Here is a 21,212-nt window from a genome sequence, read left to right as displayed (position 1 = left end):
ACCTGATCGCTGTTGTGAGAATTCGCAAGACGGCCGATTATCGAACAATTGCGCATGTGTACGGATCATAATGCGAACGCGCGAGGTTAAACTGCAAAAGAATCCTGTGTCTTTTTTGATTGCTAGACGAATGCAGGTCGATTGACAGGAAGCAAACATATGGGGATTGGTAACTGGCCGTTTTCTGGGAGTGTCAGGAAACACGCAGGAGTTCCCAAGTGTTTTTAGGGAGGCTGTGTGACGTCAGCTCCGGCCCCGAACAGCCTGTTTCTTTCGCACTGTAGGAGTAAGTCCTCGGCTATACGTACACACTTGAAAAATCTGACCGGTGTTTGCAAAGCTTTTCGCACGGCATAAGCAGACTTGCATGGGGCAAAATTTCACTGTCTGGACGGCGACTATCCGATTGCAAACCTCTGTAAATTCGCAGAGGAGTGATCAGGTCTGAATTAGGCCCTGTGTTCTGCCCTAGGACATCTTTCGTCCCCCAGATAGAAAAGTAAGGAACACAGCAGAACATCTGTGAATGGGTGTCACACCCGCCTGTTACAGGCGCTTGCTGCAATACATGGTTGTTGGGAGTGCTGTAAAGGTTGGCTAGTAGTTCCAAAGCCCCAGGTATTCTCACAATGTGATGGACTGCAACGTGGAAGGTGTGCAGCAATTTATCAGAAGATCCTAATCCTGTCAGCCGATAATTTGCCTACATACAGTCCTCATTCCCCTTGTAGGATCCCATGTTATGATGGAAGTGCATCTTTTTCCTACATCACTGTGAAGGAGCAGAGACTGGCTCCAATATCTTGCTCTGCAGCACTGCTCTGTGTTGATACAGTATGTATTTATAATAATCATCATGTGATACAGAACTCACTGGCATGCTGTGCTTTGCCATTTCTTATTGTTGCACCACATGACAGTTTCCTAAAGATGTCGCAGGCTGCTGCAACCGCTTTAGCATCTATTAGCATAAGCCTTTTATTTATTGTTCTCAGCTGCACTACAATACAGAGAAAACAATACAGCAGGGGATTAAGTCATTACAGCAGGGGATTAAGTACGACAGCACTGTTTTAATTAATCCTATTAAAGGGATAGATGAGCAGGGCTCCATCTGTGCCATCAAAACTTGCACCTGCCCCATGTTAGGTGCAGACTCTGTCACAGTATTACCTCTAATGTAAGCAATTGAGTCCGCAGTGACACACCTGCAACACTCCCATAACTCAGTGACCCACTACTGAGGACCGGGGACCCACACTTTCAAAATGAGTGCGTCCCCAGGTCGCTATCTGCCCGCAGCCAATCCTGAGTGTTCCTGCGGTGGTGGGGTGTCCCTGAGTGTTCCCGCAGCTGAGGGGCTGGGTGCACTGCTGACTGTTGAAGAAGCTGCATGGATGAGGCTGCTGCTAACACCCCTCCCTGTGCAGCTATAGGCACTAGGACCCAGCGGTCTCCATCCCAGCGCTATGCGGCTTCCTGCGCGGTGCTCACTTTCCGCGACCTGGTATGGTCGGTCACCGCAGTGAAGGGAGCGGGTTTTGGTGAGCTGGTATGTGTGGTGACAGGAAACACTGAGAGGTACAGATGGGGGAAAGCTAATAGGCACATTGGTAGGAAGCTGAGGCACAGAGGAAGGACGCTGAGTGGCACACAGGTGGGACACTGAGAGGTACAGAGGTGGGATGTTGAGAGGCACAGAGGGGGATACGCTGAGAGGCACAGAGGGGGGACACTGAGAGGAACAGAGGTGGGACACTAAGAGGAACATAGGTGGGATGTTGAGAGGCACAGAGGGGGGGGGGGCGCTGAGAGGCACAGAGGGGGGACACTGAGGGGCACAGGGGGGGATGCTGAGAGGCACAGAGGGGTGAACTGAGAGGCACAGGGGGGGACATTGAGAGGCAAAGAGGGGGGACGCTGAGAGGCACAATGGGGGGACGCTGAGAGGCACAGAGGGGGGGCGCTGAGAGGCACAGAGTGAGGGGGAAGGCTGACAGACACAGGGGAGGGAGTTCTGGAATGACAGGAGGTTGAATTGACAAAAGGCATACTTACCGACATTCTGGCTGCTCTCTGCAGGAGAGAGCAACCAGGTCGGCTCAGCAGGGGGCCAGGGGAGGGCTGTGACGTTAGGAGGGGGTGGGCCGGAGGCGGGATGGGGGCGAGGCAGGGTGTGACGGGAGCGGGGTTACAGTGGCATCCCCTTTAAGCCACGCCCCCGGCTCTGTAATGCCGCGATCACCGGCATTACACTGCAGGGGGCGAGGCTATGATGACGCAATTCAGCAAGAATCACGTCATCGACTGCCCGGACCGCCCACTTTACACACTAAGTGGGAGGATGGGATGGGGGGACCCCTGAAATCGGGAGACTTGCCTGCTCTTCCGGGGGGCCGGGAGGGTCACCCGATTTTCGGGAGCCTCCCGGCCATTCCGTGAGAGTAGGCAAGTATGACACAAGGGTTGTGTCTATTTTCACTTCGGATGCTACCTTGACACAAAGGGCAGAAGGCTGGAAAGGCAGGGGGCTGGAGAGACACAAGAGGCTGGAGTGGATTCAGGGGGCAGGAAGTGACACAGGGAGCATGAGTTTGGCTGAATCTTTGATGATAACATCGGTTATATTCCTACACAGACAGGCAGCTTCCGGACCATTATTCTCCTACATGAACAATGAATACCGACTGAAGACACTGTCTGCCCAGGGAGGATCCATTTCTTCAGAGGTCCCCCACTGCAGTAAAACTACTATGTAGGTAAGGTGTATCTGTAATAGAACTGAGAGAAATACTCCCAGCATGACGAGATGCGGGTGGCGTATAATGCTGGCACACTTCCGTGTAGATTGGCCATGTCCCAAAGACATTTTCTCTACATGCACCACTGCCCACATCATCACCCCACAGACACTCACCATCACCTACCAGACATGTCCCCGCACACACACTCTGTCACCTACCAGACCTTACCACCTACCGCCCCTTGTTGCGAGGCTACACCCACTTTTACAGGAGCGCGCGTGTGAACAAGAGAACCCCTTTTATGGTGTCCATTTTAAACCCAGTAGCTGATATCTATCCTTACCCCCCCCCCCCGCTTACCCCAGTACTGCCTGCCAATAGCCCCCTCATTGCCCCAGTACTGCCCCAGTTGCTATATACCCTCTCCCTACCCCCAGTACTGTTTGTCCGTATCCCCCTCCTGACTACTTGCACTACGTGTGACTCAGAATCAGACCTTAATGCTTTATCAGAGCTGCAGTGAGATATTAGGACAAGATGCATTGGACCATTTACATTCACGCCTATGGCAGGCAGAATCCGGTCAGATGGTCAAATATGTTAAGGTCGACACTCATTAGGGCGACATTGACATGGACAACATGGACTAATGGTCGACACATGAAAGGTCGACACATGAAAATGTCGACATGAGGTTTTTTTTTTTTAAATGTAATTTTTTTCATACTTTATGATCCACGTGGACTACGATTGGGAACAGTAACCTGTGCTGAGCGCAGCGGTAGCGGAGCGAGTCACCTTGTCCGAAGCGAGGGGACACGATACACTAATTGGGATTCCCTGTCACTTTACGCAGAAAGCGACACCAAAAAAAGTAAAAAAAAAACTCATGTCGTCCTTTTCATGTGTCGACCATGTCAATGTCGACCTAATGTGTGTTGACCTGAACACTGTCGACCATTCATACCGGAACCATGGCTGGCATAGACAGGTTAGACCTTATAGCTTATTAACAGCTAGAAACCCAATGGTTGCCTCAGCCTGTCTACATTACATGTATTTTGCCTTTAACAACAGTTATGCACATTCCTTTAGTAGATACTGACATATAATAAAACGGAGTGGTGTCTGCTCACTGAGTACATATGGGCAGACAGATAAATTAAGTGACCACTAAACCTCACAAATGTTTTGCTTTCCCCACATGAACCATGAAGATAAAACGTTAGCTTTAACCTGACATTCCACAAAACCTACGGGGACGCTCTTCCTGCACCCGTGGGACAGGGAACACGATATTTATATATAATGTGTTAGTGGGAGGGTGACCCAGTGCTTCAGAAGTGTGAGGCACGCTCCCAACGTGGCATAACCACAACCCCCTTTTGTGCTGGGATCTAGGCTAATGTATGTGCAACAGGATTCATGCGAGGGAGGAGAGACAGAGGAACGGTCTTCATTATGCCGGATACTTGTGTTATATACTCAGCAGTGAATGTCTGATCCAACCGTGTGGAGTCTGTGCATTTGGGAACAGTATATGTATGATGCTGCAAAAGACTAGTTACACTGTGAATGATTCTTACTATGTGTAGGTGACTTGTATACTTTAACATATAGGGGGTAATTCAGACCGGATCGCTACAGTGGCACGCACCCCGGGAGCCCAGTGACATGCTATCAGCATCTCTCTGGCTGCGATAGCTTCTGCCTGATTGACAGGCAGAGACGGTCGAGGGGTGGGAGGGGGCGTGCCAACGGCGTTAGAACGCCGTTGGCGGGGCGCGGTCCATACAACGGAGTCATGTCCAGACCGTTGGGGGTGGGGGTGGGGGGAGGGACGGCCTGTGGTGGGTAGCTCCCTGCCAGCGCGCTGGAACTGCGCAGGTAGAGAGCTACTCGCCAGGTACAAAAGCACCGCTGCCGTGCAATGCTTTTGTGGGGTGGACTAGCCCTGTGCTGGGCGTCTCCCCACATGTCAGAGTAAATGATCATACATCTACGATCAACTCTGAATTACCCCCTAGGGCAATATTCAATTAGTGTCTACATTTTCGACAGGGCAGAAAGACGGCACTTTCCAACACTTCACTATTCAACTGAAGTTCCGGTTTACCGCCCTGTCGAAAATCACATGGATGAGCAGAATCTCAGTCATCCATGTGTCCATGCCACGGTCGAAAACGGGTCCGATTTCGACCATTCATTTTCACCCACAAGAGAGGATGAAAATGAATGGCTGGAATCCGCGGGGAAACGGCCCGCAATAGAATAGTGAAGTCGGATCCTCAGTGTCGGAGAAGATCCTACACTAAATGAATATACCCCGTAGAGAGCTAAGTCATATTAAAGGTATGGATTAAATCTACTGTATTTCTATGGCTGCTTTAGAAACAAGGCCTACTGCTTTATGTAACAGAATTATCTGGGTGTATGCAATTACTGCCCGATAATGAGAGCTAAACCAACATTGCAAATAGGGATCAGACGTCCTACAGTCATGCCTTCGTTGTACATGTATCACACTATGACTAGTGTTCTACACAGTCTTCAGTAATCCCTATTTGAAGAGCTGGCTATGCTGCGTTCACCCAGGAACAGAACATACATGGGACACAGGAGAAGCATCCATGTGTATGGAAAAATAACATGATTATAGATAACCTACAGTAGTATTATCTCAGCCAAGACAGATAAATGATCATGGTCCTATTACAGCGCTACCATGTGGTCAATCAGGAAAAACAGGTTGGAGTGTTTGCTTAGCTGATTTAGGGGGAGATGTATTGTGCCATCTAAAGGCCCATACACACTAAACGAGTCCCCACATGAATTGGGGGCGGCGGGGACCCGGCGGGGTGCCAGCATCGACAAGTGCATACACACTTCATGATGCCAGCGGGGAAGGGAGCGGTGGTGGGGGGAGGGGAACGACGTCCATACTGCATCTGCAGCTGCAGCATGGCTGTCGTTGACAAGGACCTCCCTCGTCTGTACATGTTCAGACAAGGTAGGAGGTCGTTAACGATGCATGGAAGCGCGCATCATTAACGACATTGAGTGTACACACTAGACGAGATTGTAAAAGATCTCTCTGAGCGATATCTTTTACTTTCTCGTCTAGTGTGTATGGGCCTTAAGTGGACAAGTTGCCTACACTGTAGCAACCAATCAGATTCTAGCTATACTTTTTTTAGACTGCACTATTTAAGTTATAGCTACAATCTGATTGGCTGCTACAGTATGCACATCTTCTCCACCATTTTGTTGACAAAACAATAGCTAGATACAGATGGGAGATCCCGAACACGTCATTTAAGAAGAAAAAAACACACATATTTTTTCTTCACGTTATAACACTGCCTTTCTTTCCGGAGCTGCTTTGGAAGTTTTTAGTCTGTAAGTAGGGCAGTGTGAGCTCTTATAACTGGATTCATGGACCATTCGCCAGCCTCTGTACATTACTCATGCCAACATGACCAGCATGCAGGGCACAGAGCCCACACAAGAAGCCAAAGCAGGCAAGAGGAGCCAAAACGCCCGCATTTACATTTCATATTTAGAGGTAGATAGCAAGTTGTGAGAAGAATATAATAATACAAAAAAATGTACATACACAAAAAATATAATACAATGAAACGCTTCATATATCAATATGTAAATGATGGAAGTTAGCTGTCTGCGTACCACGAAGCTGGGTAATTACAATGCATCATCCTAGCAGACATTCCAGCATTTTATGCATGAATATTCAATGGTTTCAGGTTGATTTATGTCACCAACACACATCTGATTGAGGGATTTTTTGCCTGGTGCTTAGGAATGTTTTCCATCTTCATCCTTTAAAAAGTTGTTAAACACTTGCAATTGTAGAGCGAACATCTGGCCAATTCCTCTCACAAAGAAACATGGGAAACACAGCAAAGTGTAGAAAACTGTGTTCATAATGACACGTAACACATTCACTGAGACACAATCCCTGGATTCAGGATATAAGGGTGTTGTACAATATACATACTGTACAAAGGAGGCAAAACATGACATGATACAGAAATACTCAACTGCAAAATAATAATACAGGAATGCAAATGTACCCGATAAGACCCAGGCAAACGTTTCTGCTTGGCTATTGCAAGGTTTGTGCCCTCTATGAAGGATAATACAGATCCTTTGGTGCCTGGCAGCCTTCACCACTTGGAACGGCTGAGAACAATAAGATCACTGGCTGATCTGTATGGTAAATGCGTTCTGCATACATATTGGCACTTTTCAAACACTTGCCAGGCAAATACTGGCCATGCTCAACAATTTCCCAGCAGATAATTGGCAAGTGACCCGCTACTGAGGCGCAAGAAGGGAAAATGACCCCACAGTGAGATAATAATCCGATTTGAACGGTTTGGCTCATTATAAGGCCTTATGGTAACTGGTGCTGTTAGCCTACCACTATGACAGAACGTGACCTCTGTGAATTAGCATCATATCTACAGCTAGTTATCTGTACAGAAAACATGACCTCCATTCTCAAGGTCAGAAGGCATATAAAATAGAATGTGCTGCATTTCATGTTTGTCCAAGTGAATAAAGACAAGCTTACCATTGATAGGAATGATCTGTAAAGTGACGTGTTCAGAGCTGTATCCACAGTTGCATCAGGAGTAAAACGTTATGTTTCACCTAGTGTGTAAAATGAGACTAGTTTGGGAGTTTTATTCCTTGGTAAGATATATGCCTTAATGTTCTAGATCAGGGGTGGGGAACCTCCGGCCCATGGGCCGTATAAGGCCCGCAAAGCCGTTTGGTCCAGCCCACCCGCTCCTCTCAGTGAGACACGCCACCGCACAGTCCGGCGGCAGCGTGTCTCAGCTGTCAGCACACGGAGGAGAGCGCGGCTATTGTCGGGCGGCGGCGTGTAGGACTTGAAACCAGCCGCCGGTTCGTGAGCCAATCAGAGCTCGCGGACCGGAAGCCAATCAGGAGCCGCGGCTGCCGGTCCGCGAGCTCTGATTGGCTCTCGAACCGGCGGCTGGTTTCAAGTCTTACATGCCGCCGCCCAACATAGCCGCGCTATCCTCCGTGACCCCGCCGAAAGGAGCGGTAAGGGGGACGGGGGAAGGGGGGGGCGGGGACAGGGGGCATATGTATACCTGGCACTGAGGGGCATTTGTATACCTGGCACTGTGGGGGCATCTGTATACCTGGCACTGTGGGGACATCTGTATACCTGGCACTGTGGGGACATCTGTATACCTGGCACTGTGAGGGGCATCTGTATACCTGGCACTGTGGGGGCATCTGTATACCTGGCACTGTGGGGGCATCTGTATACCTGGCACTGTGGGGGACATCTGTATACCTGGCACTGTGAGGGGCATTTGTATACCTGGCTCTGTGGGGGCATCTGTATACCTGGCACTGTGGGGACATCTGTATACCTGGCGCTGTGGGGACATCTGTATACCTGGCACTGTGAGGGGCATTTGTATACCTGGCACTGTGGGGGCATCTGTATACCTGGCACTGTGGGGACATCTGTATACCTGGCACTGTGGGGACATCTGTATACCTGGCACTGTGAGGGGCATTTGTATACCTGGCACTGTGGGGACATCTGTATACCTGGCACTGTGAGGGGCATTTGTATACCTGGCACTGTGGGGGCATTTGTATACCTTGCACTGTGGGGGCATCTGTATACCTGGCACTGTGTGGACATCTGTATACCTGGCACTGTGGGGGCATTTGTATACTTGGCACTGTGGGGGCATTTGTATACCTGGCACTGTGGGGGCATTTGTATACCTGGCACTGTGAGGGGCATTTGTATACCTGGCACTGTGGGGGCATTTGTATACCTGGCACTGTGGGGGCAATTGTGGATCTGGCACTGCACTATTGGGGGCATATGTGTATCACGTCCCATTTTAACTGGCCACACCCATTTTTTTTTGGCGTGCGCGGGGGCAGACTTGTATGGCCCCCGAAGGATTTTATAAATATCCAAATGGCCCTCGGTAGAAAAAAGGTTCCCCACCCCTGTTCTAGATAAAGCCATCCCATAGCTCCCAATTGTGTATAGAGATACCTCCTCACAGGCTGCTGTGCGATGATGTCACAGAGGATGATGTCACAGTACAGTCTGGCCCTATAAATACAGCTGCTGGTAGCAGCATTTGTGCTTCACCAGTGGCAACAGCAGAACAATTTTGTTGCCCGTAAAGACAGGAATATGGCAGTTTCGAAGAGAGACACAATGGATCTGCTGGAGGAGAGTATTAATATACGGAGGACAGGATGCATTTAATTTGCTGACTGTCGGGATCCCGGCGCTCAGGATACAGGCGCAGGAATCCTGCCAGCCGGAATCTCGGCACAGCCAGGCTATTCCCACTTGTGGGTGTTCGCAACACCCATAGAGTGGTAATAGATCCTGTGGTGAGCACAGCGAACCCGCAAAGGTGACTTTTTAGCACTCGCCCCACTGCTGGCATTCGGAAAATGGAGGCGATAGGCCCCCATTTCTGGCAACGTCGGCCACCCCCGTACTTCCCTGCGAACACCTCTGCCTGTCAATCAGGCAAAGGAGTTTGCATCCCTGCACACACGCATTTTCCCAACCATCAGGAAACTGCAGGTTGGGTCGTGATTGCGATCCAACCTGAACAGATCCCATAGTGCAGACATACAGTCTATGTAGCAGGTTAGTCTGCAAATGTATGGTTATGTCACAGTCTGTGATTGATGATGTCATAGTGAGCACAGTGCAGTTAGACAGTCTATGTTTTAGGTTAGTCTGTCATTATTGGGGATGTCACAGAGGGAGCACAGTGCAGTCACACAGTCTATGTAGCAAGTTAGGCTACGACTGGTTGGTGAGTTAGACAGTCTACGTTTTAGGTTAGTCTGTCATTATTGGGGATGTCACAGAGGGAGCACAGTGCAGTCACACAGTCTATGTAGCAAGTTAGGCTACGACTGGTTGGTGAGTTAGACAGTCTACGTTTTAGGTTAGTCTGTCATTATTGGGGATGTCACAGAGGGAGCACAGTGCAGTCACACAGTCTATGTAGCAAGTTAGGCTACGACTGGTTGGTGAGTTAGACAGTCTATGTTTTAGGTTAGTCTGTCATTATTGGGGATGTCACAGAGGGAGCACAGTGCAGTCACACAGTCTATGTAGCAAGTTAGGCTACGACTGGTTGGTGAGTTACAGTCTATGTTTTAGGTTAGTCTGTCATTATTGGGGATGTCACAGTGAGCACAGTGCAGTCACACAGTCTATGTAGCAAGTTAGGCTACGACTGGTTGGTGAGTTAGACAGTCTATGTTTTAGGTTAGTCTGTCATTATTGGGGATGTCACAGTGAGCACAGTGCAGTCACACAGTCTATGTAGCAAGTTAGGCTACGACTGGTTGGTGAGTTAGACAGTCTACGTTTTAGGTTAGTCTGTCATTATTGGGGATGTCACAGAGGGAGCACAGTGCAGTCACACAGTCTATGTAGCAAGTTAGGCTACGACTGGTTGGTGAGTTAGACAGTCTATGTTTTAGGTTAGTCTGTCATTATTGGGGATGTCACAGAGGGAGCACAGTGCAGTCACACAGTCTATGTAGCAAGTTAGGCTACGACTGGTTGGTGAGTTAGACAGTCTATGTTTTAGGTTAGTCTGTCATTATTGGGGATGTCACAGAGGGAGCACAGTGCAGTCACACAGTCTATGTAGCAAGTTAGGCTACGACTGGTTGGTGAGTTAGACAGTCTATGTTTTAGGTTAGTCTGTCATTATTGGGGATGTCACAGAGGGAGCACAGTGCAGTCACACAGTCTATGTAGCAAGTTAGGCTACGACTGGTTGGTGAGTTAGACAGTCTATGTTTTAGGTTAGTCTGTCATTATTGGGGATGTCACAGAGGGAGCACAGTGCAGTCACACAGTCTATGTAGCAAGTTAGGCTACGACTGGTTGGTGAGTTAGACAGTCTATGTTTTAGGTTAGTCTGTCATTATTGGGGATGTCACAGAGGGAGCACAGTGCAGTCACACAGTCTATGTAGCAAGTTAGGCTACGACTGGTTGGTGAGTTAGACAGTCTATGTTTTAGGTTAGTCTGTCATTATTGGGGATGTCACAGAGGGAGCACAGTGCAGTCACACAGTCTATGTAGCAAGTTAGGCTACGACTGGTTGGTGAGTTAGACAGTCTATGTTTTAGGTTAGTCTGTCATTATTGGGGATGTCACAGAGGGAGCACAGTGCAGTCACACAGTCTATGTAGCAAGTTAGGCTACGACTGGTTGGTGAGTTACAGTCTATGTTTTAGGTTAGTCTGTCATTATTGGGGATGTCACAGTGAGCACAGTGCAGTCACACAGTCTATGTAGCAAGTTAGGCTACGACTGGTTGGTGAGTTAGACAGTCTATGTTTTAGGTTAGTCTGTCATTATTGGGGATGTCACAGTGAGCACAGTGCAGTCACACAGTCTATGTAGCAAGTTAGGCTACGACTGGTTGGTGAGTTAGACAGTCTACGTTTTAGGTTAGTCTGTCATTATTGGGGATGTCACAGAGGGAGCACAGTGCAGTCACACAGTCTATGTAGCAAGTTAGGCTACGACTGGTTGGTGAGTTAGACAGTCTATGTTTTAGGTTAGTCTGTCATTATTGGGGATGTCACAGAGGGAGCACAGTGCAGTCACACAGTCTATGTAGCAAGTTAGGCTACAACTGGTTGGTGAGTTAGACAGTCTATGTTTTAGGTTAGTCTGTCATTATTGGGGATGTCACAGAGGGAGCACAGTGCAGTCACACAGTCTATGTAGCAAGTTAGGCTACGACTGGTTGGTGAGTTAGACAGTCTATGTTTTAGGTTAGTCTGTCATTATTGGGGATGTCACAGTGAGCACAGTGCAGTCACACAGTCTATGTAGCAAGTTAGGCTACGACTGGTTGGTGAGTTAGACAGTCTACGTTTTAGGTTAGTCTGTCATTATTGGGGATGTCACAGAGGGAGCACAGTGCAGTCACACAGTCTATGTAGCAAGTTAGTCTGATTGGATGATGTGACTGAATACAGTGCAGGTACACAGTCTGGGTGAACGCAGTGTAAGTCACACAGACCATGCAGCAGGCTAAGGCGTTAGTGTAGGCTAATGCCACAGAGTGAACGCAGTACATTCATATAGTAAACTGGTCTATGATTAGATGGTAATATCTCAACTGGTACTGTAAGTCATAGTAGGTGTCTATCCAGAAGGGACACCTACCCCATACTTATACCTCAGCCAGTCAAATTTGAATTTTTAGGCCAGACTGGCTGCCTGTGGCCGCATACTAATTGTCGGTGCCTGATGGTTGGGCAGGATCATCTGCTTACGTTTCATTCTAATATCCAGTTACTCATTGATTGATGGATGACAATGGCCAATCAGTCATGAGAGCAATAGGAGGTCTTCGTGCTCTGCTTAATTGGTTCCAGATATCCAACATACAAGGGGAGATGCACTAAGCCTTGAAGAGTGATAATGTGGAGAGATATAAAGTACCAGCCAATCAGCTCCTACCTGTCATGTTACAGGCTGTGTTCGTAGTTGGTAGTTTATTGCTTTCCACTTCTCCAGGTTAATACATCTGACCCTTTATCTCTCTCCACTGTATCAGTCTTCAATGCTTAGTACATTTCCCCTCAATCAAACTGCAGAAGGGATGGGACAGTGATAAATCATTTCCCACACCACCCATAAGAGAAAAGTCTAGATTTGCTTCAGACTCATAGATTAACCAAGTGGTTCCCAAATGCGGTCTTCAATGCACCCCCCACAGTCCAGGTTTTAGGGATATCCCTGCTTGTGCACAGATGGTTTAATCAAACTGACTGAAGTACTAATTAAATCACCTGTGCCTAAGCACGGATATCCTTAAAGCCAGGACTGCTGGGGTGCCTTGAGAACAGTGTTTGTGAACTGGATTAACCTATTGCATGGTCAGTGAGGACATTTCATGCTAATGTTCTGAGCTATAATGATGATCTGATGGTTCCAAGCAAATAAGACACTCCTGACACCCACAAAAATTTCATCATCACTGTACACCTAAATCAATCCCAAATATTATTCTTCAGGACACACTTGAAATTGAAAGAAGTGGCAGGTCATTGCATACCTCCCAACATGACCCTCTCCAGGAGGGCCAAAATACTCTGTTCCTGGACTTCCCTCTTAATAAAGGATTGCCCTCACCTGTGTTGAACTCGTTACTTGATAAAAAAAAAAGGTGTTTCACCACAGGTGCTGGCAATCACAAATTAAGGGGTCTATTTACTAAGCCTTGGATAGTGATGTAGCTATGTTTATTTACTCTGTACTTGTCCTATATTGTCGTCAACTGTAAGTTGCTGTTTTCCTGTTTGTTTATTTGTTTATGTACTCTGTAATTGGGCGCTGCGGAACCCTTGTGGCGCCATATAAATAAAGGATAATAATAATAATAATAATAATAATAAAATAAAGTCCCAGCCAATCAACTCCTAACTGCCATGTCACAGGCTGGGTTTGAAAAATGTCAGTTAGGAGCTGATTGGCTGGTACTTTATCTCCATCCATGTCTTAGTAAATAGACCCCCAAGAGAGAAGTCAGGGAGCAGAGCATTCTGTCCCTCCTGGAGAGGGTCCTGTTGGGAGGTATGCATTGTAAAACATTACATAAAGCAGTGGTTCAAAACCTCGGTCCTCAAGTACCCCCAACAGTTCATGTTTTCCAGGTCTCCTCACAGGATTGCAAGTTAAATAATTTGCTCCACCTATGGGTCTTTTAAAATGTGTCAGTAAGTAATGAATACACATGTTCAACTGCTAGGTGACTTGGAAAACATGACCTGCTGGAGGTACTTGAGGACCGAGGTTAGGAACCACTGACATAAAGAAACAAACAAATGAACACAGATTAGGATGAGTCCATAAAACCACATCTTTCATACAGCAATTAACTCACTTGTCTTGCTGATAAACACCATTTACATCATTATCACACCTTTTGCCTTTGAATACTCTATATTGCAAAAAGTGCAACAGATTCTACTCCAGTGATAGGCAACCTGTACACATCAGGGGTGGCTCCTAGGGCTTTATTCCGGTTTGTTAGCAAACCAAAAAAGCACACTAAGGGGCAAAACCATGTGCACTGCAGGTGGGGCAGATGCAACATGTGCAGAGAGAGTTAGATTTGGGTGGGGTGTTTTCAAACTCAAATCTAAATTGCAGTGTAAAAATAAAGCAGCCAGTATTTACCCTGCACAGAAACAATATAACCCACCCAAATCTAACTCTCTCTGCACATGCTGCATCTGCCCCACCTGCAGTACAACATGGTTTTGCCCGTTAGTGTGCTTTTTTGGTTTGCTAACAAACCTGAATAACCCCCTCTATCATTCCAAAGGGCCACAATTTAACCTTAAAGTTAGTAATAAGTTAAAACATATTAATTTAAAAAGCCAAAGCCACCTATCTGTAATAGAGCATCAGTAGGCAACATTAACAAATGTTGCCAGCTGGGGGCTCACAAATGAAGGGTTGGGGGGGCTTCCTGTTGCCCATCAGTGGTCTGCTGGATAGAAACTAGCTAGTATCTTTATTTTTAGTTCCCTGTTGTTGGGACACGGAATGAGTGACACTTAGCGGTAACCTTCTGTGAATGGTATCCGGACTCCAGGTCGACAACAAAAAGGTCGACGCCAATTGGTCGAGACACCTTAGGTCGACATGGACAAAAGGTCGACAGAAACCAGGTCGACATGGAAAAAGGTCGACATGAGTTTTTCACAATTTTTTTCTTTTTTGGAACCTTTTCATACTTAACGATCCACGTGGACTACGATTGGAACGGTAATCTGTGCCGAGCGAAGCGGAGCAAAGGCACCATGCCCGAAGCATGGCGAGCGAAGCGAGGGGACGCAGTGCACTAATTGGGGTTCCCGGTCACTCTACGAAGAAAACTACACCAAAAAAACATAAAAAAACTCATGTCGACCTTTTTCCATGTCGGCCTTGTTCCTGTCGACCTAAGGTGTGTCGACCAATTGGCGGCGGCCTAAGGTGTGTCGACCTTTTTGTTGTCGACCTGGAGTCCCAGACCCATGTGAATAAATATGTGATGTAACAGATGCACTTTTATGCATTTGCAATACATGGGAGGTAGGGTCATATTTAAGTAATTAATAAACGTGTCGATTGTGGTCATAGATCTGTTGCTGTACCTTGCTAACAGCATGTGAGGAGAACGTGATCTCATCAGTAAACGCAGCCAAATCTCTGGGGCTGAGCCTGTCAAAATATTTTCTGCAGATGTCGTAGGCATGAGACCATTCGGCTGCAGACTCTGGGGCTTTCTTGAGAAGCTGGGGGTCACCATTCCAGAAGAGTTTCTTCAGCCAAGCTGCATGTACGGAGCTGGTAGAGAGCATAGTCCCGTCCAAGTCTGGGATCCTAGAAGCCAGCTTAGAGATGGCCAATACGTTATTACTGGTGAGCACAGGCGCCAGTGCTTCTAGGGGGCTATGACTGGCATCTGTTAGTCTTTTGTAATCCAGACCTAATGAGAAAAATATACCAATTTTATTGAGCTACAGTATACATATAATAAAACTGTCTGTACATAGCAATTCTTTTTAGAAATATACTTCTAGGGACTGTGTATGAACTAAGGAGATGAAGAAAAATACATTTCTGAGTTTTATCTCTCTGTCTGTTCCGACATCACATAAAACTACTGGATGAATTTGGATCATGTTATCACTATTGTATAGCTTAGTGACCTAGAAAGAAAACGAGGTATGTATGATCTCAATGTGACATCAGGGAGAAGAGCAAGACGCTTGACACTCGGCACATGCAGTGAGCAGGCTCCTTAAGCCAAAATGACTATATGTAAATAAATATATATACAATATATAACATATTGCACATCTCCTGAAAACCGTTCAGGGCTGCAGGCGTAGATCTCAGGACCAGCTGCTTCTCCTATGGTCAGCTTTACATGGCTTGCTCAAGAGTTAGTAGCCCCAAGCATCTTTTTGTGTTAATCCTTGAAGGCAAAACTGCAAATATTGTTTACAAAGACATTTCTCATACGTCCTAGAGGATGCTGGGGACCACATCAAGACCATGGGGTATAGGCGGTTCTGCAGGAGCCATGGGCACTCTTAAGACTTTTCAATGGGTGTGAACTGGCTCCTCCCCCTATGCCCCTCCTCCAGACCTCAGTTTTAGAAATGTGCCCAGGCAGACTGGATGCACTCTGAGGAGCTCTACTGAGTTTCTCTGAAAAGACTTATGTTAGGTTTTTTATTTTCAGGGAGATCTGCTGGCAACAGACGCCCTGCTTCGTGGGACTGAGAGGCAGAAGCAGAACCAACTTCCTAAAGAGTTTCATGGCTCTGCTTCTGGCTGACAGGACACCATTAGCTCCTGAAGGGTACTGAACGCTAGCCGTGTCTAGATGCTCACTCCCACAGCACGCAGTCACCCCCCTCGCAGAGCCAGAAGTCAGAAGACAGGTGAGTATAAGAAGAATGAACTTCTATCAAGTAAGTGACGGCTGAGGTACGGCGCAGCTAGCGGGAGCGCAGCGCGCCATTGCTGCCCACACACACAGGCACTGCAGGGTGCAGGGCGTGGGGGGCACCCCGGGCAGCAAAAATATACCTCAAAACTGGCTAAAAGGGGGCATAAGGTGCCGCTGGCACAGCCCTACCCCCGCCAGTATAAATATTGCAATGTTTACTGAGTGTAAGGACGCGCCATTGCGGGGGCGGAGCTTCTTCCTCAGGCAGACAGCACACTGCTCAGCGCCATTTTCTCTCTCCCCACAGGCTGCAGAGAACACGCTGGTCCTCTCCTCCCCTTCTGACAAGTGCAGGGTGATATTTGGGGGGGCACAATGCGTTGTGGTGCATTTTATAGTGTGATTATCTGTATAAAAGCGCTATTTGGCTGTGGGCATTCTGTGTTCACACTCATTACATACTGGCACTGGGATTGTGAACTGGCTGCTCCTATACTGTGTCCCTCTGACAGATTTTACTGTGGGTCTGCACCCAAATAAGTCCCAGTGTGTCTGTGAGTGTGCTGTACACATGAGAGGCATGACTAAGGCAGGGAGTTCCTCCCCAGAGGAAGCCATTTTAGGGACACAGAGTTGTAATGTGGTGGCGCTACTGGCACACCAAGAGCCTGCATGGGTGAAAGAGATACGTGACAGTATGCATCTGATTAACCAAAGATTAGATAAGTCTGAATCTAAGGCTGAATGCTGGAGAAAATCTGTGGAAGATGTGATTTTTCAGGATTCTGTTATTCCTTATGCAGGCGGCCCCTCTGGGTCACATAAGAGACCATTTGCGAATGTTGTAAACACTGATACCAACACGGACTCTGATTCTTGTGTCGACGATAGTGACTCCAGAGAGATAGATCATAAATTGGCGGAAAGTATACAATATATGATTGTGGCTATAAGGGACGTGTTGGAGGTTACAGAAACCACTCCTGTACCTCAGGAGAAGGCTTATTGTCATAAGGAAAAGAAATCCAAAGTCATGTTCCCTCCTTCCCACGAACTAAATGCTCTCTTTGAAGGGATGTGGGTGAATCCTGATAAGAAATTTCGTATTCCCAAAAGGATTCAGATAGCTTACCCTTTCCCAGCTGAGGACAGGAAAAAATGGGAATCACTCCCTGTGATAGACAGTGCACTTTCCAGGTTGACAAAGAAGGTAATTCTCCCTGCACCTGGCACGGCTGGGTGGGGACACGTCTCAAACTGTTCAGCCAAGGTTGGATTCTGTCTGGCCTGGATCCCTGGGTATTGCAAATAGTATCCCAGGGATACAAGCTGGAGTTTCAAGACGTTCCTCCATGCGGATTTTTCAATATTAATTTTTATTGTTTTACGAGTAAACAAAGCCAATGGGAAAGGGGTACAGAAGAGAAAAAAAAGCGGAGGGGGGGGGGGATTAGGGGGGTACACAGACTGTTCCACAATACATAATACTAGGGAAAAAAAACAAAAAACATTATTGCATAGAGGATAACAATGAGAACATTATATCAGAAAATAACGTGAGGCTGAATCCAACAACAATCAATACATAATACCAGGAAAACATATAAACCTAAGGGCCATGAAAGGGCGCAGGATCTGGTGAGCGATTATGCCAGTAGGTAGACCACGGATACCAGTGGAGCAATGGGCAGGATGAAGTAGGGGCATAGGCCACTCCCGCTGTCTCAAATTCACAGTGCGATTGTACAGCCATCTCTATCGCTGTTATATGAGGAACTCTGATATAACGCCATTGGCGAGCAATTAATAATTTGGTTGAAATAAGAATATGGCCTAAGATGTATCGATCGCCCGGCTATAAATCGCCATAGTACAGGTGGAGGAGAGCCAGTCGTGGGTGGGGATGTATAGACAGGCCCAGCACTAATTCCAGAAGATGGAAGACAGAGTTCCAGAGCGGGGCCAGCACTGGGCAATCCCAGAAGATATGTAATAGAGTACCTATCCCGCCACAATTACGCCAACATAGATTGGATGTAGAGGGTTGCATCACATGTAAGCGGGAAGGGGTGAAATACAATCGGTGTATAAATTTATAAAATAGTTCTATATGTGACATACATTTAGAAACCGTACAGCAGGATCGGAAAATTGTCTCCCAGTCCTCCTCCGATATCGAACACCTAAGGTCCGCCTCCCATTTCGCTTGGAAGGGGGCTGTCTGCGGAGAGTGGGAGTTAATAATGTAGTTGTACCATTTAGTAATGCCACCCCTGCCCTCCCCATCATCTAGAAACTTCTGGACAAGTTTGGGTAAGGTGGATAGCGAGTGGGGGGGCGCTGAGGCCCCGTGGAGCCAATGTCTGAGTTGTAAATATTTATAAAATCCCCCGTGTGGCAGCAGGAATCTTTCCTGTATCTTAGCAAACGATAGGAGAGTATTATTCATCATTATATCCTGCAAAGATAGGAGTCCCCTTAAAATCCAGGAGTCAAATCTCAAATCAGGGATCAGGGAAGCTATGCCCGTCAATGAGAGAGCAGGGGTGGGGAGATTTATAACGCTTACATTATGCACTACTTCCAACCAAGCCCTCCGAGTAGATTGGACCGAAAGAGACCTGTTGGCTAATAGTTTGCCCTCCGACTTCGGGAGCAGTAAAACATCAGTAAGGGGGAGCGGGGCAACGAGCCCCTGTTCGAGGAGAACCCACGATTTATATGGGGGATGTGAATACCAAGCACCCATTTGCGCAAGTCGGCATGCTAGTTGGTAGGAATGTAAATCCGGGTATGCCAGACCGCCCTCCCGTTTGGACCGGACCATTGTTTTCCTGGCTAATCTCGTTGTTTTACCTTTCCATATATAAGAGTTGAAAAATAAGAATTTACTCACCGGTAATTCTATTTCTCGTAGTCCGTAGTGGATGCTGGGGACTCCGTCAGGACCATGGGGAATAGCGGCTCCGCAGGAGACAGGGCACAAAATTTAAAAGTTTGACCACTAGGTGGTGTGTACTGGCTCCTCCCCCTATGACCCTCCTCCAAGCCTCAGTTAGGATACTGTGCCCGGACGAGCGTACACAATAAGGAAGGATTTTGAATCCCGGGTAAGACTCATACCAGCCACACCAATCACACCGTACAACTTGTGATCTGAACCCAGTTAACAGTATGATAACGTAGGAGCCTCTGAAAAGATGGCTCACAACAATAAACAACCCGATTTTTTTGTAACAATAACTATGTACAAGTATTGCAGACAATCCGCACTTGGGATGGGCGCCCAGCATCCACTACGGACTACGAGAAATAGAATTACCGGAGAGTAAATTCTTATTTTCTCTGACGTCCTAGTGGATGCTGGGGACTCCGTCAGGACCATGGGGATTATACCAAAGCTCCCAAACGGGCGGGAGAGTGCGGATGACTCTGCAGCACCGAATGAGAGAACTCCAGGTCCTCCTTAGCCAGGGTATCAAATTTGTAGAATTTTACAAACGTGTTCTCCCCTGACCACGTAGCTGCTCGGCAGAGTTGTAATGCCGAGACCCCTCGGGCAGCCGCCCAAGATGAGCCCACCTTCCTTGTGGAGTGGGCATTGACAGATTTAGGCTGTGGCAGGCCTGCCACAGAATGTGCCAGTTGAATTGTGCTACAAATCCAACGAGCAATCGTCTGCTTAGAAGCAGGAGCACCCAGCTTGTTGGGTGCATACAGTATAAACAGCGAGTCAGATTTTCTGACTCCAGCCGTCCTTGAAATATATATTTTCAATGCTCTGACAACGTCCAGCAACTTGGAATCCTCCAAATCGCTAGTAGCCGCAGGCACCACAATAGGCTGGTTCAGGTGAAACGCTGATACCACCTTAGGCAGAAAATGAGGACGCGTCCTCAATTCTGCCCTGTCCGAATGGAAAATCAGATATGGGCTTTTATACGATAAAGCCGCCAATTCCGACACTCTCCTGGCTGAAGCCAGGGCCAGTAGCATGGTTACTTTCCATGTAAGATATTTCAAATCTACCGATTTGAGTGGCTCAAACCAATGGGATTTGAGAAAATCCAAAACTACATTGAGATCCCACGGTGCCACTGGGGGCACAACCGGGGGCTGTATATGTAGTACTCCTTTTACAAAAGTCTGGACTTCAGGAACTGAAGCCAATTCTTTCTGGAAGAAAATCGACAGGGCCGAAATTTGAACCTTAATGGACCCTAATTTGAGGCCCATAGATAATCCTGTTTGCAGGAAATGTAGGAATCGACCCAGTTGAAATTCCTCTGTCGGGGCCTTCCTGGCCTCACACCATGCAACATATTTTCTCCAAATGCGGTGATAATGTTGTGCAGTCACCTCCTTCCTGGCTTTGACCAGGGTAGGGATGACCTCCTCCGGAATGCCTTTTTCCCTTAGGATCCGGCGTTCAACCGCCATGCCGTCAAACGCAGCCGCGGTAAGTCTTGGAATAGACACGGTCCCTGCTGAAGCAGATCCCTTCTTAGAGGTAGAGGCCACGGATCTTCCGTGAGCATCTCCTGAAGTTCCGGGTACCAAGTCCTTCTTGGCCAGTCCGGAGCCACTAGTATCGTTCTTACTCCCCTTTGCCGTATAATTCTCAGTACCTTGGGTATGAGAGGCAGAGGAGGAAACACATACACTGACTGGAACACCCACGGCGTTACCAGAGCGTCCACAGCTATTGCCTGAGGGTCTCTTGACCTGGCGCAATACCTGTCCAGTTTTTTGTTGAGGCGGGACGCCATCATGTCCACCATTGGTCTTTCCCAATGGACTACAATCATGTGGAAGACTTCTGGATGAAGTCCCCACTCTCCCGGGTGAAGATCGTGTCTGCTGAGGAAGTCTGCTTCCCAGTTGTCCACTCCCGGGATGAACACTGCTGACAGTG

General features: G+C 47.6%; 1 protein-coding gene across 3 annotated transcripts in view; it reads right to left on the bottom strand.

The window, feature by feature from the left end:
• Positions 1-21,212, bottom strand: part of NBAS (NBAS subunit of NRZ tethering complex) — a 1,316,984-nt gene that overhangs the window by 402,352 nt on the left and 893,420 nt on the right. For all 3 annotated transcript variants that reach the window (XM_063915380.1, XM_063915382.1, XM_063915381.1), the window contains one exon: positions 14,991-15,325. In XM_063915380.1, the coding sequence (XP_063771450.1) occupies positions 14,991-15,325 (335 nt within the window). The remainder of the gene's footprint in view (positions 1-14,990; positions 15,326-21,212) is intronic.

The sequence above is a fragment of the Pseudophryne corroboree genome, chromosome 4 (assembly GCF_028390025.1).
Source record: "Pseudophryne corroboree isolate aPseCor3 chromosome 4, aPseCor3.hap2, whole genome shotgun sequence".
Classification (NCBI taxonomy): Eukaryota; Metazoa; Chordata; class Amphibia; order Anura; family Myobatrachidae; genus Pseudophryne; species Pseudophryne corroboree.
This window is presented reverse-complemented; position numbering and strand designations above follow the sequence as displayed.